Below are 21322 nucleotides of genomic sequence, written 5' to 3' on the forward strand. Positions count from 1 at the left end.
CAAGTTTTGGTTCTTGTGGTATAATGGATCATACCATATGAATGTTAAAAACCACATAATACTTTAACGCCGATGCTTCTTCGGAACGATCAGTTATGGTCGACTATTATTGGTCAGCCAAATCTTATTTCACTTCTATTGGTTACCATGTATATAAATAAAGAAATTCCATGAACAACATGGTGCAACATCAGAACGCAAACAAACACTCTTCCTTCTACAAATCAGATAAACAAAACTCTTTTCATAACAATAAACAATCCTTTCACTCTAACTCTTTTAACTCCGGTTTTCACTGCTCCCCAAACCGTAGCATCATTGAATGCTTCCTTGCCACAGGCAAGCTCCCCGGTAAACACGCCAGTTCTTTAATGAATCTAATTCGAAAACTTTAAATAGCTCGTTTTAAGTATATTTATAAAGAATCACTACTTGAAAGAATGTTATGCTTTTTTGAAGCTCAAAATATATGGTTTGTAAATTACGATTTAGTCCCTGAATTTGATTTTGAATTAATTGAATAAATTTTAGTTTTGTCTTTTTTTTTTATTTTCCCCCCTTTTTTTATTTTTTTTTTTTTGGGGGGGGGGGCAACATCGCAACTTAACCTGAAGAACATTATTTAATTTTTCTTATATTAATGGTACTTCTATTTTAAATAATTGGTTTATTATTAAAGAGTTGTTATGCAAAAATCTTCTCTTATAATAAACTAACAAATAAAAAAAAATTGGACGAAATAAAAAATGTTTACTCACTTGTATGATTGTAATGATTGATTTAAAAATAATATTTATATGATGTTGTGGTATTTCTCAGCGGGACCTTCCCAGTACTGAGAAAACTCTCTACTATATTTGTTATAGTGTTTTGATTATGTTTAATATAATTTTTACTGTGGTTAATATATTTATTGTTATTATGGTTCTTGTTCATTCTCTCTGAAATACTTGCCCCTAAACAAATTATTTTTATTTATACAAAAAATAATTCTAGAAAATTCGTTGAGATTTTTGACATCTCAACAATTCAAAAATCCCATGTGGTTAATACCACAGATGTATATTTGTTTATAGTTTTTTATATCATAAGGGCTTTGTTATTTTTGTATCCTTCCAGCTCCTGCTACTTTGTACTTCATTTTTGGAGTTCAAAAAAATGAAGTGAACACTCATAGATGAAAGATAAAGTATGAACATCTATAGCCTATATTTATTTATTTTATAATTTCTGTTTTTTGCAAGGGACAACTCGACCGACCGACCGAATGGTCTATTCTAAAAAATTATGTACTTTATAAGTTTATTAATTATCATATACAATACAATGCTAGGCAAAATAACGACAACTACAATTATCCTTTGAACTCAAGACTAAGAAAGGGCTTCTCGTTAAGAGACCAGACTCTCATATAAAAGGAAGAACATGCTCATCAGCACAATAAACTGATAAATTATATAGAACTGTGTTTGTCTAGAGGTAGCTCTTCTTTATGTCGTCAATTTGAATTTAAAGACGAATCAAATAGTAAATACGAAAATAGAATTCCATGTCTAATACAGAGAATTTGACTTTAATATCACAGGATCAAACGTTTAACGTATAGAAAAATAAAAATTAACAACCTCCCCATTAATTTCAATATTGGAATTACAAAGTTTGAGAATCCAGCGTAGGCCAATGTCTGGAATAATTCACAAGGGGAAGAATATATGGAACCATGTTAGTTGGCGGTCGAGTTTTAAACACCCAGTCTAATAAATCATATTGAAACCAATAGCGGCATCATCAGTGTTGAGAATATATATTTAATAAATTTAACCCTTAACTTACAACTATCTTTAACATGGTGGAGAATAAAATTATTGAACCCAAACAAAAAAACAAAAGAAGAGGTTGTAAGTTACGCCGAGGCATGAGACGTAAAAAATCGCAGTATATGTTAGAATGGGGATGGTTGGTTGTCTAACAGAAGAGAAGGTATGACTTGCATCAGTCGAGGGGCCCGGATAGGTGGAGAATGAGAGTAGCTATGAAGAGCTATGGAGAAACAGTATTGACTGTAATAAGATCTGGCATAAGAGTTGTCGAGATTGAGTGTAGTGGTAATCCCACTATTCACATTAAAGCTATCGTGGCAAGATAGCTGAACCACAGTGTTCAAAAATCTAGAGAGATTTAAAAAGAGAAGAAAATTAAAATGAAAGTCTGTTGTAGTCGAAGAATGAGATAGACGGATAAAATCCAATTCCATTGTTGGAATACATGTGAAAAGAATAATCACATGCCCATAGACTTATGTATTATAACAAGGAAAGAAACTACCGCAAAGACCAATACTAGAAGGGATAATAAGACGCGGTAGATAAAGCGCAGCATATGGCCAGTTAACATAAAAATGCACTTTTATTTTTAGAGCGAAGTATTAAACTTAGGAAGTAGTAAAGATAATTACATCTCTCAGTTCTAAATTTAGCGCGGGCATGTTGAGAATATATATTTAATAAATTTAACCCTTAACTTACAATTAACTTTAACAACCAGAAACATGAGATTCGGAATTGCACAGGAGCTAGAAGATGTTAAGCAGTGCAACCACGCATACCTGGAAGATTATGTGAAGATCATATTTCAAAAGTTAGAGGGCTGCAGTTTTTCAAATAAATTTAATAAACAAAAAATCATGAGAAAATTTTCAGAGGTATTTTTTAAAGGACTGGTAGCAGACAGGGATGGAACAATGTAGGAATGGGGTTATTACACGGACCTTTCATGGGTTATTGCTTATCTAAAGAATTTAGAATTTACAATTTTTGTCCAATTAGGAAGACAAAAAAATAATGGGTATATACCATATGAAACAAGAAAAATTTGCAAATCAAGGAATTCTTATTGTGGTGTGCACAAGAGCTTTCTACAATACAAGTAATTGTAGACATCAGAACAATCACAAGGGTATTAAAGATAAATAGATACAATCCTAAGAATAAACAAAAAAAACGGCTATACAGCTAGAAAGAATAAACGTCAGAAATAAGTGCAAATATTAGGAAGTTTAAACAGTAATAGTTACATATTGTTAATAGATACTGGTTTACATTTAAATTTTCTAAGTGAACAAGTGGTCAATATGAATAATTATATAGTTGAGCTTTGTCAACCTTCCACTCTATATTTTGAATGTAAAAGGACAAATAACTAACACTAAAGCCAGAATACGAATAAGTCTGTACAAATATTATCACGGGAATTGGTTACTTTACTATTATAAATTGTCCAAAGGATTCACTTCTAGCAGCTGAGTGGTTGAAACAGAATAAACCCCACATTTGACTTTACAAACCAATCACTTATTAACAGAAAAGAATAAATTCCCTTTATTAACGCGTTATCAAACACGGATTAGATAGAATGAAAGATATAATAATTTATTTTTATGTCTTTCATTGAGGAAATTTATGTTTCTTACTTTGGAAATTATAAGAACCTCAATGATGTATTTTCCTCTATTAAATGTATGAAGCTCGATTAATGATTTTAAAAAGTCAATATAATTCGACATACATTCTAAAGTATAGCTTTAAAATATTTTGAAAGAGGAAGAAAGGAAGTTAAAAGATTAATCGACGAAGGCATTATAGAAAAGTCCAGACCATTTTTGCAAGTCCTGGTCATTCCATAGAAAAATCTTGTGAACTAAGACGGAGTAAAAATATATAAAGGGATAAAAAATCACAACGCAGATCACATTTTTTCAATACAAAATATAGGTGACTTAATACTGAGGCATAGGAAGAAATACGTACATCTCGTAAATAGTTTAAAAACGGATTCAACCTGATCAAAATTCAGAAAGAAAGTAGAGATTTGACATCAATTATGATTATGGGAGTCCAACGTCGATACAAACGTGTATCTTTGGCATCAAACCGAGTCCAAAAAAATTTACAAGATACATTTCTGAAATATTACACGAAATGGATAACTGCTTCATAGACATGGCCGATATTGATTATTCACAAAAAACACCGGAAGCACATAGCAAATTAATCATAAATGAATGAACAAACTGAAAGAACAATTTTTTTTTAAAAAATTTAGACAAGTAACTTTATGAAAAATAACATCGCGTACTAGAAAATACTATCAATGCCCATGGTGCGTTTGCAACTAATAAATCGATTTATAATTGAATATTGGCCAAAAGCTAGAAAATCGAAACAAATTACAAGAACTATTATGGACAATTGGATTGAACAGAAAATTCCTACCAAAATTGTCAACAAAATTACTTCCATCAACAAACATGCTGCAACAAGAAGTAAAAACGGAATTACCCCTGCAAATTAAAACATTATCAAGGATATAAGCGAATTTATTATAATTCAAGCAAAATTAATCTGCTTAAATTGCACAAAGTCATTCATCTTAAAATGTGATGCTTCTGATATAGAGATAGGTTGTGTACTGTATCAAGAGGTTGAACCAATTGGATATTTATTAGACTATTTGAGAAAGTTGAACTAAATTATATTATTTTTAAAAAAGGAATATCTTGAAATACTTTTATCACTGACATACTTTAAAGGTTTCTTCAAGGAAATTTCTAGAAGTCGGAAAAGATAGTAAACATTGCTTACACGGGATGAAACTAGAAACTGCAAGAGTGTATCGTTAGAAGCTAATTCTATCTGCGTTTAGCCATAAATTGATATCCGTAGAAGCCAAGAAAATATAAGAGCAGATAATTTATCGAGATGCTTCACAATTTTTACAAACAATGGAAATGGCTACATAAAAATGGTTAAAATACAATAATAAGTGATAAAAATTAAAGGATAAATAAGTAAAAAGGGGAAGATTTTTATGCAACCAAACAAAGTAAAACACTGCTGTATAACTACATCATGAACGAGGCCTCAGAGGAATTTCAACAATGTACAATAGGCTAAAGTTAGCTTTAGGACGCAAATTTCGATATAGGGGTTTTTTGTTTTTTTTGCCCTTTTTAAAAAAAATGGAAGAAAGAATAACTTTAAGAGCAGAATTAGAAACAGTGTATGAAAATTTAATTACTAAAAAACAAATTCAGATTTGCAGTGTGTGTGTGATAATAGAATGAGGTTCATGAGAAAACATAGTTGTGTTTTAATTTGTACCTGGAAAGATTGTAAGAAGCAAACATCAGTATGGACGAATACTCTTTTTGAAAACTCAAACTCGATCATATCACAATTTTGCAGGTACTAAATTTGTGAATTCTTGGCCAGTCTCGTGAATTTATTTGCCAAATTCTCTGTTGTTCAAAACCTTCGATATCTTTTTCAATTGAAAAAATTAAAGGAATTAAACCTCTTTGCTAAATATTTATCATCTTTAAACAAGATATGAGAAGATATCATTGTTGAAATGGATGAAACTAAAATTGGAAAAAAATAAATTTAACAGAGGAAAATCAGTGAAGGGTTTTATGGTTTCGGCATAATAGAACGTACTATCGAACGTAATATTGTGGTTCTATATATCAAAAAAGAGATAAAGAAACTCTTACAGATTTCTTATTAAAATTCGTTAATACAAAAAGCACTATATATAGTGATATGTGGAGGGCTTATCATTCTTTGGGCACCTTATTTAAAAAAATTATATGGTAAACCACTCGTTAAACTTTCGAGATCCAAATACTGGAGTACACACCAATACCATTGAAGGTAATTAAAGTTCACTCAAAAATTTCATACCTAACAGAAATAGATCAAAAAACGTACGGAATCTTTATTTACTTAGGTATATGCTCCAGAAAAATTCATCTAATTCTGTTTCGATGCAATATTAAATTTATTGTTTAATTTTAAATTTTGTTCCTTCCTCTACATTTTCTTTCTTCCATTTTTTTAAAAAAAGGGCCAAAAAATCAAAAAACCCTACATCGAAATTTGCGTCCTAAGCTAACTTTAGCCCAATAGGCTAAAGAATTTTTCTTGATCACATCTAATCCATAAGATAAAACAATTAGTAAAAATTGCAGAAAATGAAAAACTTTACACAATTTTTTGTCAAAAGGAAGATAGGAGCTCATATGTCGGCCGAAAACAAGCTTTAAAGAATCAACTCGGATATATATGGTTTATTTAGTGTAGGAAATTTGGGGACACAAGTAACATAATAAAAGATTAATTACTAATTTAACAGACATTAAAATAGTATGCACGAAACTATAGTAAGCATTAAAATGGAAAGAAGAAATTATACGGCGCAGTCGGCAATTGAAATCAATTATAAAATTCAAGCCCATAAGCTAATACTAGACAACGGAATGCTGTTATAAACAAGCATGTTGAACATTATCTAAAGAAGAATGGATAAGGCCCTTACATATTATAACAAATACCCTAAGTTCAAATGATATATCATAGTCAGTAAAATGCACTCTTACATTCATAAAAATAATCGTGAAAGCTAAAATTTAATTACGCCTTCGAGATGTGCGAATAAATGTTCAACAATAACTTAATAGATCAATAAAATGTTTCCTAATGCTACGCTAAACGTCAAAGAGTACTAAATCTACTAGAGAGAGCAATACAAATGCGTAATAAAAAACATTAACTACTAGCAAATTCAGGCAACGTCAGCAAAGTGTCTGTAAAAAATTAGCGGCCATGAAGTCAGACTCAAAGTAATTAAAAAAAAGAAAAATAACGCAGTTAGGATCTAAAGAAAAATAAGTAAGGGTTAAATGGATTCTTAAGTGGATACGCGTTAAGGGCATAAAACTTCAGATAGGTTAAAGTGGTTTTATCAACACCACAATTTAGTTTTTTTATCTAATTTATGATTTCTATTTAAAAAGGGCCCATTCGACCGGTCGAATGGTCTATTCCAAGAATTAAGTATTTAAATTTATTTATTATTTACCCCATACAATACAATGCTAGACAAAGAAATAGACAACTAAAATTACCTTTGGGATTTAAGACCACGGAAAGGCCTCGACCAGACCAGACCCCCCCCCAAAAAAAAAAAACGAAAGAAAAAATGCACCTTAACCCAAAAAACGATTAACTTAATAAAACTGTTGTAGACTACGATTCTACAACATTTAATTTTGGTACATGACCGTTTGGAATCCGCTTTGAAAATTTAAATAACCCCCCTTTCAAAAAATGGCAAGATTGACAAAAAACAAATTTTGTTGAAGAAGATGAGCTTTTTAGTAGTGAAATGTTTTTAAACAGGAAAAAAATGAAAATTTTATTTTGGAAACATTTTATGATGCTGAGACAGCGTGTATCTTTCTGGCACGCAGTTCATTAATAAAAAACAACTTTTTTTGTACTGTATGCAGCTCTGAAAGGCAAATGAAATTTATTAGAAGAATAAGATTATTAGACAAATATGTTTGGAATTGCACAAAACCTTGTACGGCTTCTAAATCTGTCAGAAAAGACTCTATTTTTGGAAATACCAAATTAAGTTTTTATAAAATTATAAGAATGATATATAAGTATATCAAAAGAGTTTCCTTTCTCGATATAGCAAATGATCTTGAGCTAGACAGAAATACCGTAAGTACATGTGGTATGCTCTGCAGAGATCGCATAATCGAGGAAGTGACCAATAATAGTCAGAGGTTAGGAGGTCGTGATGAATTCGGCATTCCTAAAGTAGTGGAGTTCGACGAGAGTCTATTCTTTCGTGCCAAATATAATCGTGGCAATCATACCATAGGTCAGTGGTATGTAGGAGGAGTGGAAAGAGGTTTTAAAAAGGCCTTTCTCGTCCCTGTAGCTAGTAGAAATACTGCTACTCTTCTTGAGGTAATACAATATAATGTATTGCCTGGTTCTATTGTGATCAATGAAGAGCATATGATGCTGCATTTAGACAAATCACAGGGATGGAGCATTAAACTGTGAATCACACTATCAATTTCGTAAATCCTAATGATCCGAGACACATACTCAACAAATTGAAGGATTTTGGTCTCTTTCGAAGAGAGATATTCGGTCTAGACATGGAATAAACCAGGACGAGCACTATGAGTATCTTTTACAGTTTCTATGGTCTTATTAAATACCAAAAAACCAAAGAATTAATCGACTTCTTTCATTATTCAAAATAAATCGTTAAGTCTCTTTTTTTATAATTTTTTTTATTTTTCCTTTTTTAAAATTTTCAAAGAGGTTCATTTTCCCAAAGCGGGTTCCAAACGGTCATGTACCTTAATTTTTTCCCCTTACCTGTCAAATCAATCATTGAATTTTCTAGAATTTTTTTACTATAAATAAAATTTTAGAAAGTAAGGGTACCGAAAGATGATGTAGAGACGAACACAAGGAGTGTTTAAGGATAGCGACAAAAGAGCTATTAAAGAGTCCAAAGGGACATTTGAGAATAAAAATAAATATATTTATTCTATTTTCGAGTGGTATTTTATTACCGGGAGTGCTTCCCCAAAATACCACAAAAACTTCATCTTTCCTGTGTTGGCATTATAATTACGTCAAAATAATTTTAATATTTTCTACATTGGAAAATAACTATTAATATTGTCCAATCTCCTCGTCATAATTATTAATTATGACGACCTTGTTAGGAGGAAATTTGATTTAAGTATTTAAAAAAAACAAATGTATAACTTTAAAGTATTACGCGGATTAAAAGACTCGCATATTATAGCGATTGCAAACCAACTAACCTTTTACATCTATAGTAAAGTTGTGAAAATTTTCTTGAATTGTGATAATATTTGTAATTTTAGAGTCTTAATGAAAAGGTCTTTTTATGCTAAAGGGCAATGCCCAGTTCTAATATCATTATATAAGGATTAAATTATTAAATGGTATTAAAGACTGTTTTCATATAGTCTTCGAGTTATTATATACCTTTCAAAATTCATAAGAATATTTCTAAGTTGTGTACCTGAAATATATGAGATTGACATATTACCAGCCTTTTATAGATATCTGATGTTTGCCATTTCTTCTAAGATCGTTAATGTGTGTATAAATACCTTCACTGATAGATAAATGTTGCACAGGATCAATAGTTGTTAAATCTACTTTAGTCTTAGTTGACGTCAATTGAACTTGTGAATATATTAAAATATATTACAACAATTTTCATGTCAAGCCTGTTTTATGCTTAAAAACCAACTTTATTCTGTACGGCATTCAATATTATGTTTACTGTGTAACATATGATATAAGTATATAATTTTATTTGAGAAAATAGAGCTTATTGACTGGAGTCAACTCTTCATTGTGTATTATTGAATTGCCTATTTTTCTATATTTGCAATTATTACGATAATGGTAAAGCATATTGTCTTGTCTTCCAAATAGCTTTTTATATTTTGATCATTTACATTTAATTGGTTTAAGATCAGTGTGAATTAAGTAGTGTCTTTTTATTTGACTTATTGTTCGAAACTCCACATCGCAATCGGCTTTCGCACAACAAAACATTTTTACTCCATTTCTATCTACGGTAGCAAACATGCTGTTTGGGAATTCTGAATAGCTTCTTATAAATTTTTCCTCTGTTGTTGCCAATTCTGCCTGGTTATCCTCGTCTACACTGTCTAATGAGACATCGTCTTCTAAACGTGCTACACCTTCCCTTTTCTTTCTTGGTTTTTCTTCCGAGACATGCTTATCTGTATGGCAGAAGTATTTTGTTATCTAAAACTGGTTAGATCCCTACTTATTTGATCTATTTTCATTTTTCTCAATTTTTGTATAATTTTGCCTCGAATCTTAATCCATTCTTCTTCTAATATATCTTTTCCGCCCCAAGAATCTTTTAGCTTATTATATTCTTTTTGTGCTCCTTCTAAATATTCTAAAGGCACTTTGCTTTTTTTAAGTTTAGAACTTTCTTCTTCTGCTATTTCTCTTAAGTAATCTAGACCTGTTTTTTGGCTTCCTTCATGTGAATAGCCGTATGGTGGAGCCCTTTTCTGGTTACCATTTTCATGGTTTTGATAAGACTTATTGACATTTTTTTCATTTCTAATATCACAATCAGAACTAGATCTGTCTTTAGCAAAAACATCGTCTGCCGTTTCTCCAGATTATTGAATTTCATCCATTTGTCTGATTCTCTACTAGACATAGTATTTTCAATATTTTTTTTATTTTTATGTAAAAAAGGAGAAAAGGGGTCACTCCTCATATATTAGTAAGGCATATTTTTTAAATACCAATCACATTAAAAATTTTAGTATTTTTTATAAGTGTTAAATATGCAATATTATAACTTTTATGCTTTTATCATACATTTAATGCTTGTGTGTTAAAACATAAATTTAATGCAAAAAATCAACTTTTTGATTAATACTCTGATATATAATTTATTCATTATAAGAATTCGTTTTTTTCACTCTTCACAATGTAGATATTATATAAACTAATATTGATTGTTGTAAAACATACTAAAAGTATATTTTGTGATGTTTTACTTATGCCATATAATTATACATGCAAATGGATTTAATTCTACTGACCTTGAAAATTCTCCTTTAACTATATCAGGGGTTTCATTAGATACATTCTGGATCATTCAATCTAGGAAGTCATTTAAAATATAAAAAATTCTTTGTTTCGCAAGAACTGTTTTCATATAATAACAAAATATAAAAGCAATATTAAAAATTTTTAGCAAAAAAATTTCTATTTTATGAAACACGACTTAGTGCCCATTTTAAAGTTACAAATATTTTTAGTAATTTTCCATGATTGATAATAAATTGATCATTTAATTTTTTTTTCTTGATCATATTTTTATTAGTCAACGGTATCTTATTGTATTACTAAAACTAGAAAAGTAAACCTGTCCTATAATAGTTATACACCATATTAAAGACTATTCGTAATGTTTATTTTTTAAAGTAAATTATAATTTTTCTAACCCTAGTTACAAATCATTACTCTTTATCAGATATCAAACTTTTCGTTACAAACTGGTCCAGACCGACCTGGTTATCACAAATCATTGTCTCAAACACAGATATAAAAAGAAAAGTTTCTCAATAAATATGTAATTTTGTCCTTTCTCATCAACTCTTTTCAACAATAATTATATGTTATAAACAAGATAAAAACATAATAGACAATATGTAAAAATTATAAATAATTGTTATATATAATATAAACATGATACTGTAGGGACAATGCAAAGGCATAAATCTAAAATAAGAGCGTCAAAAATCAGTGTAGTGTAAAAAAAATTACAGGGGTCAAATTTCTTAAAAAATAGCCCCTTTTTAAAAAAAGGAAAGGAAGAGGAAACTCTAGAAACAACATAAAACTTATATGTATATATAAATGTCATTGAATTAAGATTTAGATATATATAAAAAAATTTGAAAAACATAATTTCAATAACGCTTCGTAGGTATCCTGACTCTCATTTCTCCAGATCATATAGAGAGTCAAATAAATCTCTGCAAGGTCATATGTCCTACATCTAATGAATCACATTATTTAAATGATTTTTTATATCCTTCAACGCTTTATGAACATCTATTTTATCGCTTAAATGTTTGTTTATGATTCACGGGTTTATGGTACCCATAATAGTCTTTCAAGGTTATATAGGCCATCCACATATCATGATTTTTAACAGATCTAAATTTCACGTGCTTACATAAGATCGAAAGCGATGTATCTTTTTTAATAATCACTAAAACTAACTTTCTTATTCGGCCCTTTCCATCATCTCGAAACACTAAAATAAAAACCTTTAACAATTTTCCCCCTGGTTATTTTTTACCAATAATATTTATTCTATCTCTACAATAATCTCACGCCTCCTATCTGTCTTAGGTTATTCAAATAGTTGTCGTAAGTTTTTTATGTGCAATTGTTCTAAGATGTAACCTAAGTTTTGTACATATCGTCCTAACGCTCTCAAAATATGAGTTACTTTGTGTCCAAAATTCCCCATTTTGAAAGATTTTACATGCGTAGACGATCTTTCTCACATTTGAAAATAAAGTATTTTTTCAAATTAGAAAAACATGCTTGTATGAAGGAAACTTGGATCTAGAATAAGCAGTTATATTTGATATTTAGAGGTATACCAAAAAAATTATATATTTTTGTTTATACTACTTGTTTAGTAGACGTGCGTAAAAATCTTCAATCACTTCATTACTTAGCATTCCTTTCCTCTTTTTAAAAAGGGCAATTTTATTACACTAATGCTGATTTTAGCCACAGGAGCTATTCTATGCATTGTGAGACTCTGTAGTAAAAAATTTTACAAGCACTATAGACTTGAAATTTGATTAGATAATTTCTTAACAAGTACTCAAAATTGTCGCGAGTTCTTGACTATGTAAAGGCAGTTTTGCAGACTAAACACTCCATCCCAAAATTTCTTTATTCAAATAAAACGCAAATTTTCAATCATGTAATTTTGAATATAAAATCAGCATATTTTGACATCTTTCACGCAAAAAAAAACATTTTATTCTATAAAGTGTACTCTAATGCGTCTTTAATAGTGGTCTCATTGCCATCGAAACCATGTCTTTATTAAAAGGGGGTTCCGTTTTAAGTCTAACTTTTGCACCTCTATAGTCCTACTTTTCATTTAAGTTCTTTATTTTTTTAAAAAATAAAAACCTTTTGTATACCTAGAAAAGCGATAACAATAGTCACAATGGGTTGCGCATTTTTATCTTTCAAATGAATTAACGAGGAACTGAGAGTTTTAGGCATTCTTATGTTTTTTTGCCTTCACATTAACCACAGCTTAATAGTATTAAAGAATATTTTTTATCATGAAATCGAGGCTTTGTGCTGTACGAAATTTTAGTAATAACATAGAAACAGATTTAAAACAATTCTAGAAAACGATTTAAGCTTCTCGTGCCATTAATTCTACACGATAAAGGTATGATGCTAGAAACGGCAAGGCGAAACTTGAATTTATCTAATTTAATGAGATTGTATATTGTTTTGTATATATTTCCCTCTAGTTCATTATATAACAAATGCTGGATAATTTTCAATTTTTTTCAATAAATGGATTTTAAAATGCAAAATTTTGCATTTTAATCATTTAAGAAGACACAGAAAATTAAGTTTATAATTTTACTAAGATTATAAAATTAAATTCCATACAAGAACATACAAAAAAAAACTTTTGAGATTACACAAGCAGCTACTTTATAATAAGAGGAATAAAGAGAAGAGATACACACGGCCCCCGTATTTAAGGGCGTACAATTTTTTCCGAACCTCAAAAATGAAATGCCAAAAAAGTAGAAGTAAGCAAATAACAAAAATACTGACCATTTTCGATGACTAAAAAACTTAAAAGATAAATAAGAGGGATACATATAATTTTAAACATATTTGTTCTGTAATTGGCCCAAAGTAGTTGTTTTCATTTAACAATTTTTATAAATTTACTTAACTTTTTTTTATACAATGCCCTTAAAAATGATCTAGAACTAGAAAGAAGTCGAAGAAATCATATGCAATAATAGAAATCGAAAACACCAATTAATCTGTTTATTTTGCGTTAGTATATAAAAATATTCAAAAAAACAAAAGAAACTCAAATGTTCGATGAGACTGTGAAGAAAAGAAACCATTTTAACAAACAGAAGGCCTTTTTAAAACTCAAAATTTCAATGGTTAAAAAAATATGTGTTACCTTTATCACTTGCGGCTTTACAGGGATATAGTCGTTTTAGTGCCATGTTTGAATCGTTATAGTGCCATGTTTGAATTTCTATAGTGCCATGTTTAAATTTTTATAGTGCCATGTTTGAATTTCTATATTCCCATGTTTAAATTTCTATATTCCCATGTTTGAATTTCTATATTCGTATGTTTGAAATGCTATAGTGCCATGTTTGAACTTCTATAGTACCATAAAAAGTTGAAATTTAAAAATTTATAAAAAGTTTATTAAAATAAGTCTTCTTTTGGCTCTGGACTTTTCTTCCACTCCATCATATTTCTATAAAATTCAGGACACAGGCGGCTAAAAATTAAACTCAAAACATTATTAAGACTTGTTTAAATTTGACTTTCTGCATTATGAAAAGATGAAAATCCTGCCTTGAGCATTGAAAAGAATTCTTCGATGGGATTGAATTGTGGAGAATAAGGAGGCTGAAATTTATGATTGATCTTAGACAGTTTAATTTTAGTAAAACTTCCCGTGAATGATGAAAACTAGCATTATCAAATATAAGAACTTTGCCCGGATTATTCCTAAAAAACATAGACATTTTTTTCTCCACAAAGTTCATAAAACTCTCAGAGTTATACGCTCCACGTTTAAACTCAAATGCCAATAATCCATTTATTTTAATTACGCACATGCAGCTGATATTTTGGCCGCGATTTGCTGGCACATTCTTATAGGCTTTGGTGTTTTTCTATGAGTATTCGTAACTACGGGTCGAATGAGCGTTGAACCCAGTTTCATCAAGGAAAACTACGTTTTCAACAGAGTACCTACTAATTTCAGATGCATAGATACTTCTTTTATTTAACTTGTCCAAAGAATTACGTTTAACAGGAATTAATGAAAGTCCTTTTCTTGTTATGCCTAGTTTTTTAAGTTTTTCAATATTGAAGATATGCTCAAATTTACTCCTGTTCGTGTATTTAGCTCGTCGCAAATTTCTTTCAAAGTCATATCATTTGCACAATCAACTATGTTTTTTATAACACGCTCTGTGTTTGAAAATATTTCGCTTTCACCAAACTGCGGAAAAGGACCAACGGATTGATTGTGCTGTCTTTTTATGATAGATGCAACGGTTTTACGATGTAAACGAACCATCCTCGATATTTCAACCATCATCGTTTTTCATCTTTCGCTAACTTCAAAACTACATTTCTTAATTCAGTAGTTATGGGTTTTCTTTCTTTTCTAACCATTAAGGGGCATAAAAAATGAAAATTTTTATAAATTTTTAAATTTTAACTTTTTATGGTACTATAGAAATTCAAACATGGCACTATAGAAATTCAAACCTTGTAAAGCCGCAAGTGATAAAGGTAACACATATTTTTTAACCATTGTGATTTTGAGTTTTAAAAACGCCTTCTGTTTGTTTAAAAGGTTTCTTTTCTTCACAGTCTCATCGAACATTTGAGTTTCCTTTTAGTTTTTTTGCATATTTTTATATACTAACGCAAAATAAACAGATAAATTGGTGTTTTCGATTTCTATTATTGCATATGATTTCTTCGACTTCTTTCTAATTCTAGATCATTTTTAAGGGCATTGTATAAAAAAAAGGTGAGTAAATTTATAAAAATTGTTAAATGTAAATTATCTACTTTGGCACAATAACAGAACAAATATGTTTACAATTATATTTATCCCTCTTTTTTTATCTTTTAAGTTTTTTAGTCATTGAAAATGGTCAGTATTTTTGTTATTTGCTAATTTCTACTTTTTTGGAATTTCATTTTTGAGGTTCGAAAAAAAATTGTACGCCCCCAAATACGAGGGCCGTGTGTATCTCTTCTCTTTATTCCTCTTATTATAAAGTAGCTGCTTGTGTAATCTCAAAAAAAAATTTTGTATGTTCTTGTATGGAATTTTATTTTTTCTTAGTAAAATTATAAACTTCATTTTCTGGGTCTTCTTAAATGATTTTAACTGCTCATTTTGCATTATAAAATCCATTTATTGAAAAAAACCAGAATTTGTTATATAATGAACTAGAGGGAAATATATGCAAAACAATATACAACTCTTTAAATGGGATAAATTCATATTTCTCCTTGTCGTTTCTAGCATCATACCATAATCGTAAAAAATCAATGGCACGAGAAGCTTAAATCGTTTTCTAGAATTGTTTTAAATCTGTTTCTACGTTATTATTAAAATTTCGTACAGCACAAAGCCTCGATTTCATGATAAAAAAATATTCTTCATTTCTTTAAGCTGTGGTTAATATGAAGGCAAAAAACATAAGAATGCCTAAAACTCTCAGTTCCTCGTTAATTCATTTGATTGATAAAAATGCGCAACCCGTTGTGACTATTGCTCTCGCTTTTCTAGGTATACAAAAGATTTTTATTTTTTTTAAAATAATAAAGAACTTGCATGAAAGTAGGACTATAGAGGTGCAAAAGTTAGACTTAAAATGCTTCTCCTTTTAATAAAGACATAGTTTCTATGGCAATGAGACCACTGTTAAAGATGCATCAAAGTACACTTTATAGAATAAAATCTTTTTTTGCGAGAAAGATGTCAAAATATGCTGATTTTATATTCAATATTACATGATTATAAATTTGCGTTTTATTTGAATGAAGAAGTTTTGGGATGGTGTGTTTAATCTGCAAAACTGCCTAGACATAGTCAAGATCTCGCGACAATTTTGAATACTTGTTAAGAAATTATCTAGTCAAATTTCAAGTCTATAATGCTTGTAAATTTTTTACTACAGAATCTCACAATGCATAAAATAGAACTGTGAGAAAAAAAGCATTAGTGTAATAAAATTGCCCTTTTTAAAAAGAGGAAAGGAATGCTAAGTAATGAAGTGATTGAAGAACTTTACGCACGTCTACTAAACAAGTAGTATAAACAAAAATATATAAGTTTTTGGTATACCTCTAAAGTATCAAATATAGCTGCTTATTCTAGATCAAAGTTTCCTTCATACAAGCATGTTTTTGCTAATTTGAAATAATACTTAATTTTCAAATGTGAAAAAGATCGTCTACGCATGTAAAATCTTCAAAATGGGAAATTTTAGACACAAAGTAACTCATATTTTGAAAACGTTAGGATGATATGTACAAAACTTAGGTTACATCTTATAACAATTGCACATAAAAAACTTACGACAACTATTTGAATAACCTAAGACAGATAGGAGGCGTGAGATTATTGTAGAGATAGAATAAATATTATTGGTAAAAAATAACCAGGGGGAAAATTGTTAAAGGTTTTTATTTTAGTGTTTCGAGATGATGGAAAGGGCCGAATAAGAAAGTTAGTTTTAGTGATTATTAAAAAAGATACATCGCTTCCGATCTTATGTAAGCACGTGAAATTTAGATCTGTTAAAAATCATGATATGTGGATGGCCTATATAACCTTGAAAGACTATTATGGGTACCATAAACCCGTGAATCATAAACAAACATTTAAGCGATAAAATAGATGTTCATAAAGCGTTGAAGGATATAAAAAATCATTTAAATAATGTGATTCATTAGATGTAGGACATATGACCTTGCAGAGATTTATTTGACACTCTATATGATCTGGAGAAATGAGAGTCAGGATACCTACGAAGCGTTATTGAAATTATGTTTTTCAAATTTTTTTATATATATCTGTGGTATCCCACATGTCAAACATATCATTTTTGACATTTCTTGATTTGTTTACCCTGTAAACAAACAAAAAAAAAACTATAAAAGAAAATTCCATACTTAGGGGTATGGAAGATAAGAGAAATAAACTATTTACTCAAAACTTATCTTTATTGGAGTTGTACTTCCGCAGGAGGTACGACATATTGAATTCAATAAGAGAGTACAAATATAATGAACTCCCACCCACGCGAGGAAGAGAAATCGCAGGGCACAACTCCAAAATTCAAGAAACAAAAGTAGTCACCATAAGAATTAAGACAGGTGAAGTGGATCTAGGAATCACTAAGAATGTAGAACTGATCAACGACATATTCGAAATCGATCTACTAGGATGGTTCAAAAAGATCGAAGAAATTTTTCAAAGGAACCAATGGAATGAAGAAACTAAAAGGCTCTTTTTATACGATCTTATAGAAGATCAGATTATAGATAAAACCAAATTGAAAGATGATTATGAAGAGAACAAAAAATACATCATGTCCAAAGTATTTTCACAGAAAAGGGTCGAGAACTTAATAGCAGAACTGAGTAATCTCAAACAGACTGACCACATCTTCTTCGACGACTATGTAAACGAAATCATGAATCGATTAACTATCTACAGTAAAGTATCTAACTGTAGCATGAAAGAATACGAACGAAGATCAAAGGAATCTCTATACAGAGGACTAGGCTTAGAAACAGTAAGATATCTCGAGGAACAAAACCTCGAAACACTACCTGAAATCATACCAGCTCTAAAAAGAATTGAAGAAAACATAATAACAAGATTTAACATACCGAGAAAGCTAAATAACACCTCAGGTATAAGATTCATGAAAAAATGGTGTAAAGTCCACAAAACTTTGGGACATACAACGAGAGACTGCGGGCAAAGCAATGAAACAAATCGATCGAATATGAGCAAAGTAAAACACGAAAAATTCAACAACTACAAAAAGACAGTAGTTCCCGATACCAATCAAAATTTAAAAAATACAACGAGAAAGACTTCAGAGCCCAGGGAAAATAAAAACTCTTTAAACTATGTTATTTTAGAAAATCCTAACATTGTCGAACAACTCGATATCCCACTCATAATCAACACAAAACATGAGTCAACAGGAACTATAGACTGCGGAGCAGGATTAAACTTTATAAAAGCAGACCTCGTAGAACAATGGAACATCACCACTAGAGAAAACAAAGAGATCCAGGTAATGTTCGGTAATAAATCTAGTGAAAAAACTAACACTACAATAGAACTCGACTTAAAATTAAAGGATCAAAACGAGACATGCAAGATTGAATTTTACTTATTAAAAAACCTACCAGTCAATATTATACTTGGTAGAGATTTCATATCGAGAAACGATATTATATTAGATTTTACAAGAAAGAAAATAATCTGGAACAACGCAACCGTAAATATGAAAACAAATGCAGAAGAAACAGAATTCGAAAAACCCCCAGGAAAAATACTTATCACTAAGGAAGAAGAAAGACTTAGGGAAATTATAGATAATTATAAAAGAGAAATCAAAGAAAATTGTCCTATAAACACAGATCACGTTAAATTACAAGTTTCAAACAACGACATAAAATGTAAGAAAATTAACTATGCCGTACCATCAAACTTTAAAGAAGATGCAATAGCCGAAATACAACGACTTATAACCGCTGACATAATAGAAGAATGTAATGAAAGATACACAAGTCCCGCATTTTTTAAGAAAAAGAAAAATGGGAAAATGAGATTAATAGTAGACTATAGAGAAATAAATAACTTTGTTGAAGATGAAGTGGAAATAATACCCAAAATGGACGATATTATTTATCAACTTGGTAAAAGCGAAGTAATAAGCAAATTAGACTTGACAAACGGGTTTAATCAATTACTCCTAGCAAAAGATAGCAGAAAATGGACAGCATTTTCGATATTTGGTAAAACATTCAGGTACAAAAGACTTCCTTTTGGATTAAAAAATGGACCAAAAGCTTTTCAGAAAATCATGAACAAAATACTTTTCGGGATAAATAACATTTCAGTATATATAGACGACATAATAATTGCCACAAAGGACTACGAATCACACCTCAATACGCTTAAAGAACTGTTCACAAGATTGAAACATTACAATGTAAATGTAAATTTCGCAAAATCAGAGTTTTGCACAAAGGACACCGAAATCCTAGGAACAAGAATTTTTAACGGAAAAATGTACCCTCTCACGAAAGACTGTAAACTAACAGAAAACATGAAATGCCACACTAAAAAAGACCTGCAAAAAATAATTGGCATATTTAATTGGTACAGAAAATACATTCCAAACTTAAGTCTAGAAATTCTAAGCTTAACCGAAAAGCTAAAAGGAAACGAAAAAAAAGTCAAGCTAACAAAAGAAGACAATCTAATAATAAACAAATTAATAAGTACACTAAAGAACAATAGCCACCTAGTACTGCCAGACTACAGTAAAAAATTTACACTACATTGCGACGCCTCTGAACTAGGAATGGGCGCAGTACTATCACAAGAACACGGAATAATTTTAAATATAAGCATGAAATTTAATAAAACAGAAAGAAATTATACAATAGTGGAAAAAGAATACTTTGCAATAGTATACGCGATGGATAAGTGCAGAAACATAGTACTCGGAAATTACGTCGAAATCTATACAGATAACAGGAATTGTCTATTTAAAAGCAAAATAAGCAGAAGAATAGAAAGATGGGACGCGATGATGATAGAGCACAATTACTGCATAAAACAAATCGCAGGAGAGAATAACTCAGTAGCTGACTACCTATCAAGATGTTTTAAAATAGAAAATGTCAGACATGGAAATAACCTTACGAATATAATAGAACAATATGTAGAAAAAATATCAGACGATAAATCCGGAAAGGAAAACTGGGAAAGAAATAAAGATGACAAAATAATGATCAAAAACACCGAAGCAGAAAATTTTCTAACAAAAATACATGAACTAGCCGGCCACCCAGGAATCGTAGTATTAAACAAGAATCTCTCTCCTTTCTACAACATAATTGGATTAAAGAACAAAATAATAGCAATAACAAAAAATTGCAGAATGTGTAACTTAAATAAGAAAGAGAAAGTCAAAACTCAGAAATTACAGATCGAATCTGATAAAATTTACGGAACAATAGCCATGGACATATTTGGACCATTTGAACTTGAAAATTTTGAACATGATACAATCCATTATAAGGCTTATTACCTTTGCATAACAGACGTTTACTCAAGAATTTCAAGGGTATACCTTCTATATAACATAACGGAAGATACAATAATAAAATGTATAGATAAATGGATACAAGAATTTCAACAGCCAGAAAAAATTATCATGGACAATGGCACACAATTTACCGGAGAAAAACTCAGAGAAAAATATGAGAAAAGTAGAGGAATTAAACTCGTTAACACTCCAATATACCATCCACAAAGCAACGGAATGGCAGAAAGGCAAAACAGTATAATAGCTGAATGTCTAAGGATAAACAAGCTAAATAACATCAACGACATAACAAATAAAATTAACATTAAACTTAACGTAAATTACAAAAGAACTATTGGATGTTCTCCATTCGAATTAGAGAAACAATACAGCTTTTTTGACCCATTCAGACGACAAAGCAACCTAAAGGAACCAAAATACAAATCAGTTCCAGCCACACTGAACCAGAATAACGATAAAAAATTAAAAATAAATGATAAAGTATTTGTAAGAGATTTCAAAGCTGGGAAAATGGATGAACAATATAAAGGACCCTGTACGATCAAAGAGGTTGGGAAGAAAGGAAACTGGGTTAAAGTAGAAGAAGGAGGCAACTGGATCCACATAAAGGACATTAAAAGAAGAGGGTAGGATGTGGTATCCCACATGTCAAACATATCATTTTTGACATTTCTTGATTTGTTTACCCTGTAAACA

General features: G+C 30.1%; 1 protein-coding gene across 1 annotated transcript; it reads right to left on the reverse strand.

The window, feature by feature from the left end:
- Positions 1-9362: 9362 nt before the first annotated feature.
- On the reverse strand, positions 9363-10861 carry VNE69_01065 (uncharacterized protein; the record flags this gene model as incomplete). The annotated part of the gene is made up of 3 exons (XM_065472199.1): positions 9363-9661; positions 9709-10071; positions 10837-10861. 3 exons carry the CDS (start codon positions 10859-10861, stop codon positions 9363-9365), a joined length of 687 nt encoding a protein of 228 aa, XP_065328271.1.
- Between the last annotated feature and the right edge of the window lie 10461 nt (positions 10862-21322).

This window comes from Vairimorpha necatrix, chromosome 1 (assembly GCF_036630325.1).
Source record: "Vairimorpha necatrix chromosome 1, complete sequence".
NCBI classification, from domain to species: Eukaryota; Fungi; Microsporidia; family Nosematidae; genus Vairimorpha; species Vairimorpha necatrix.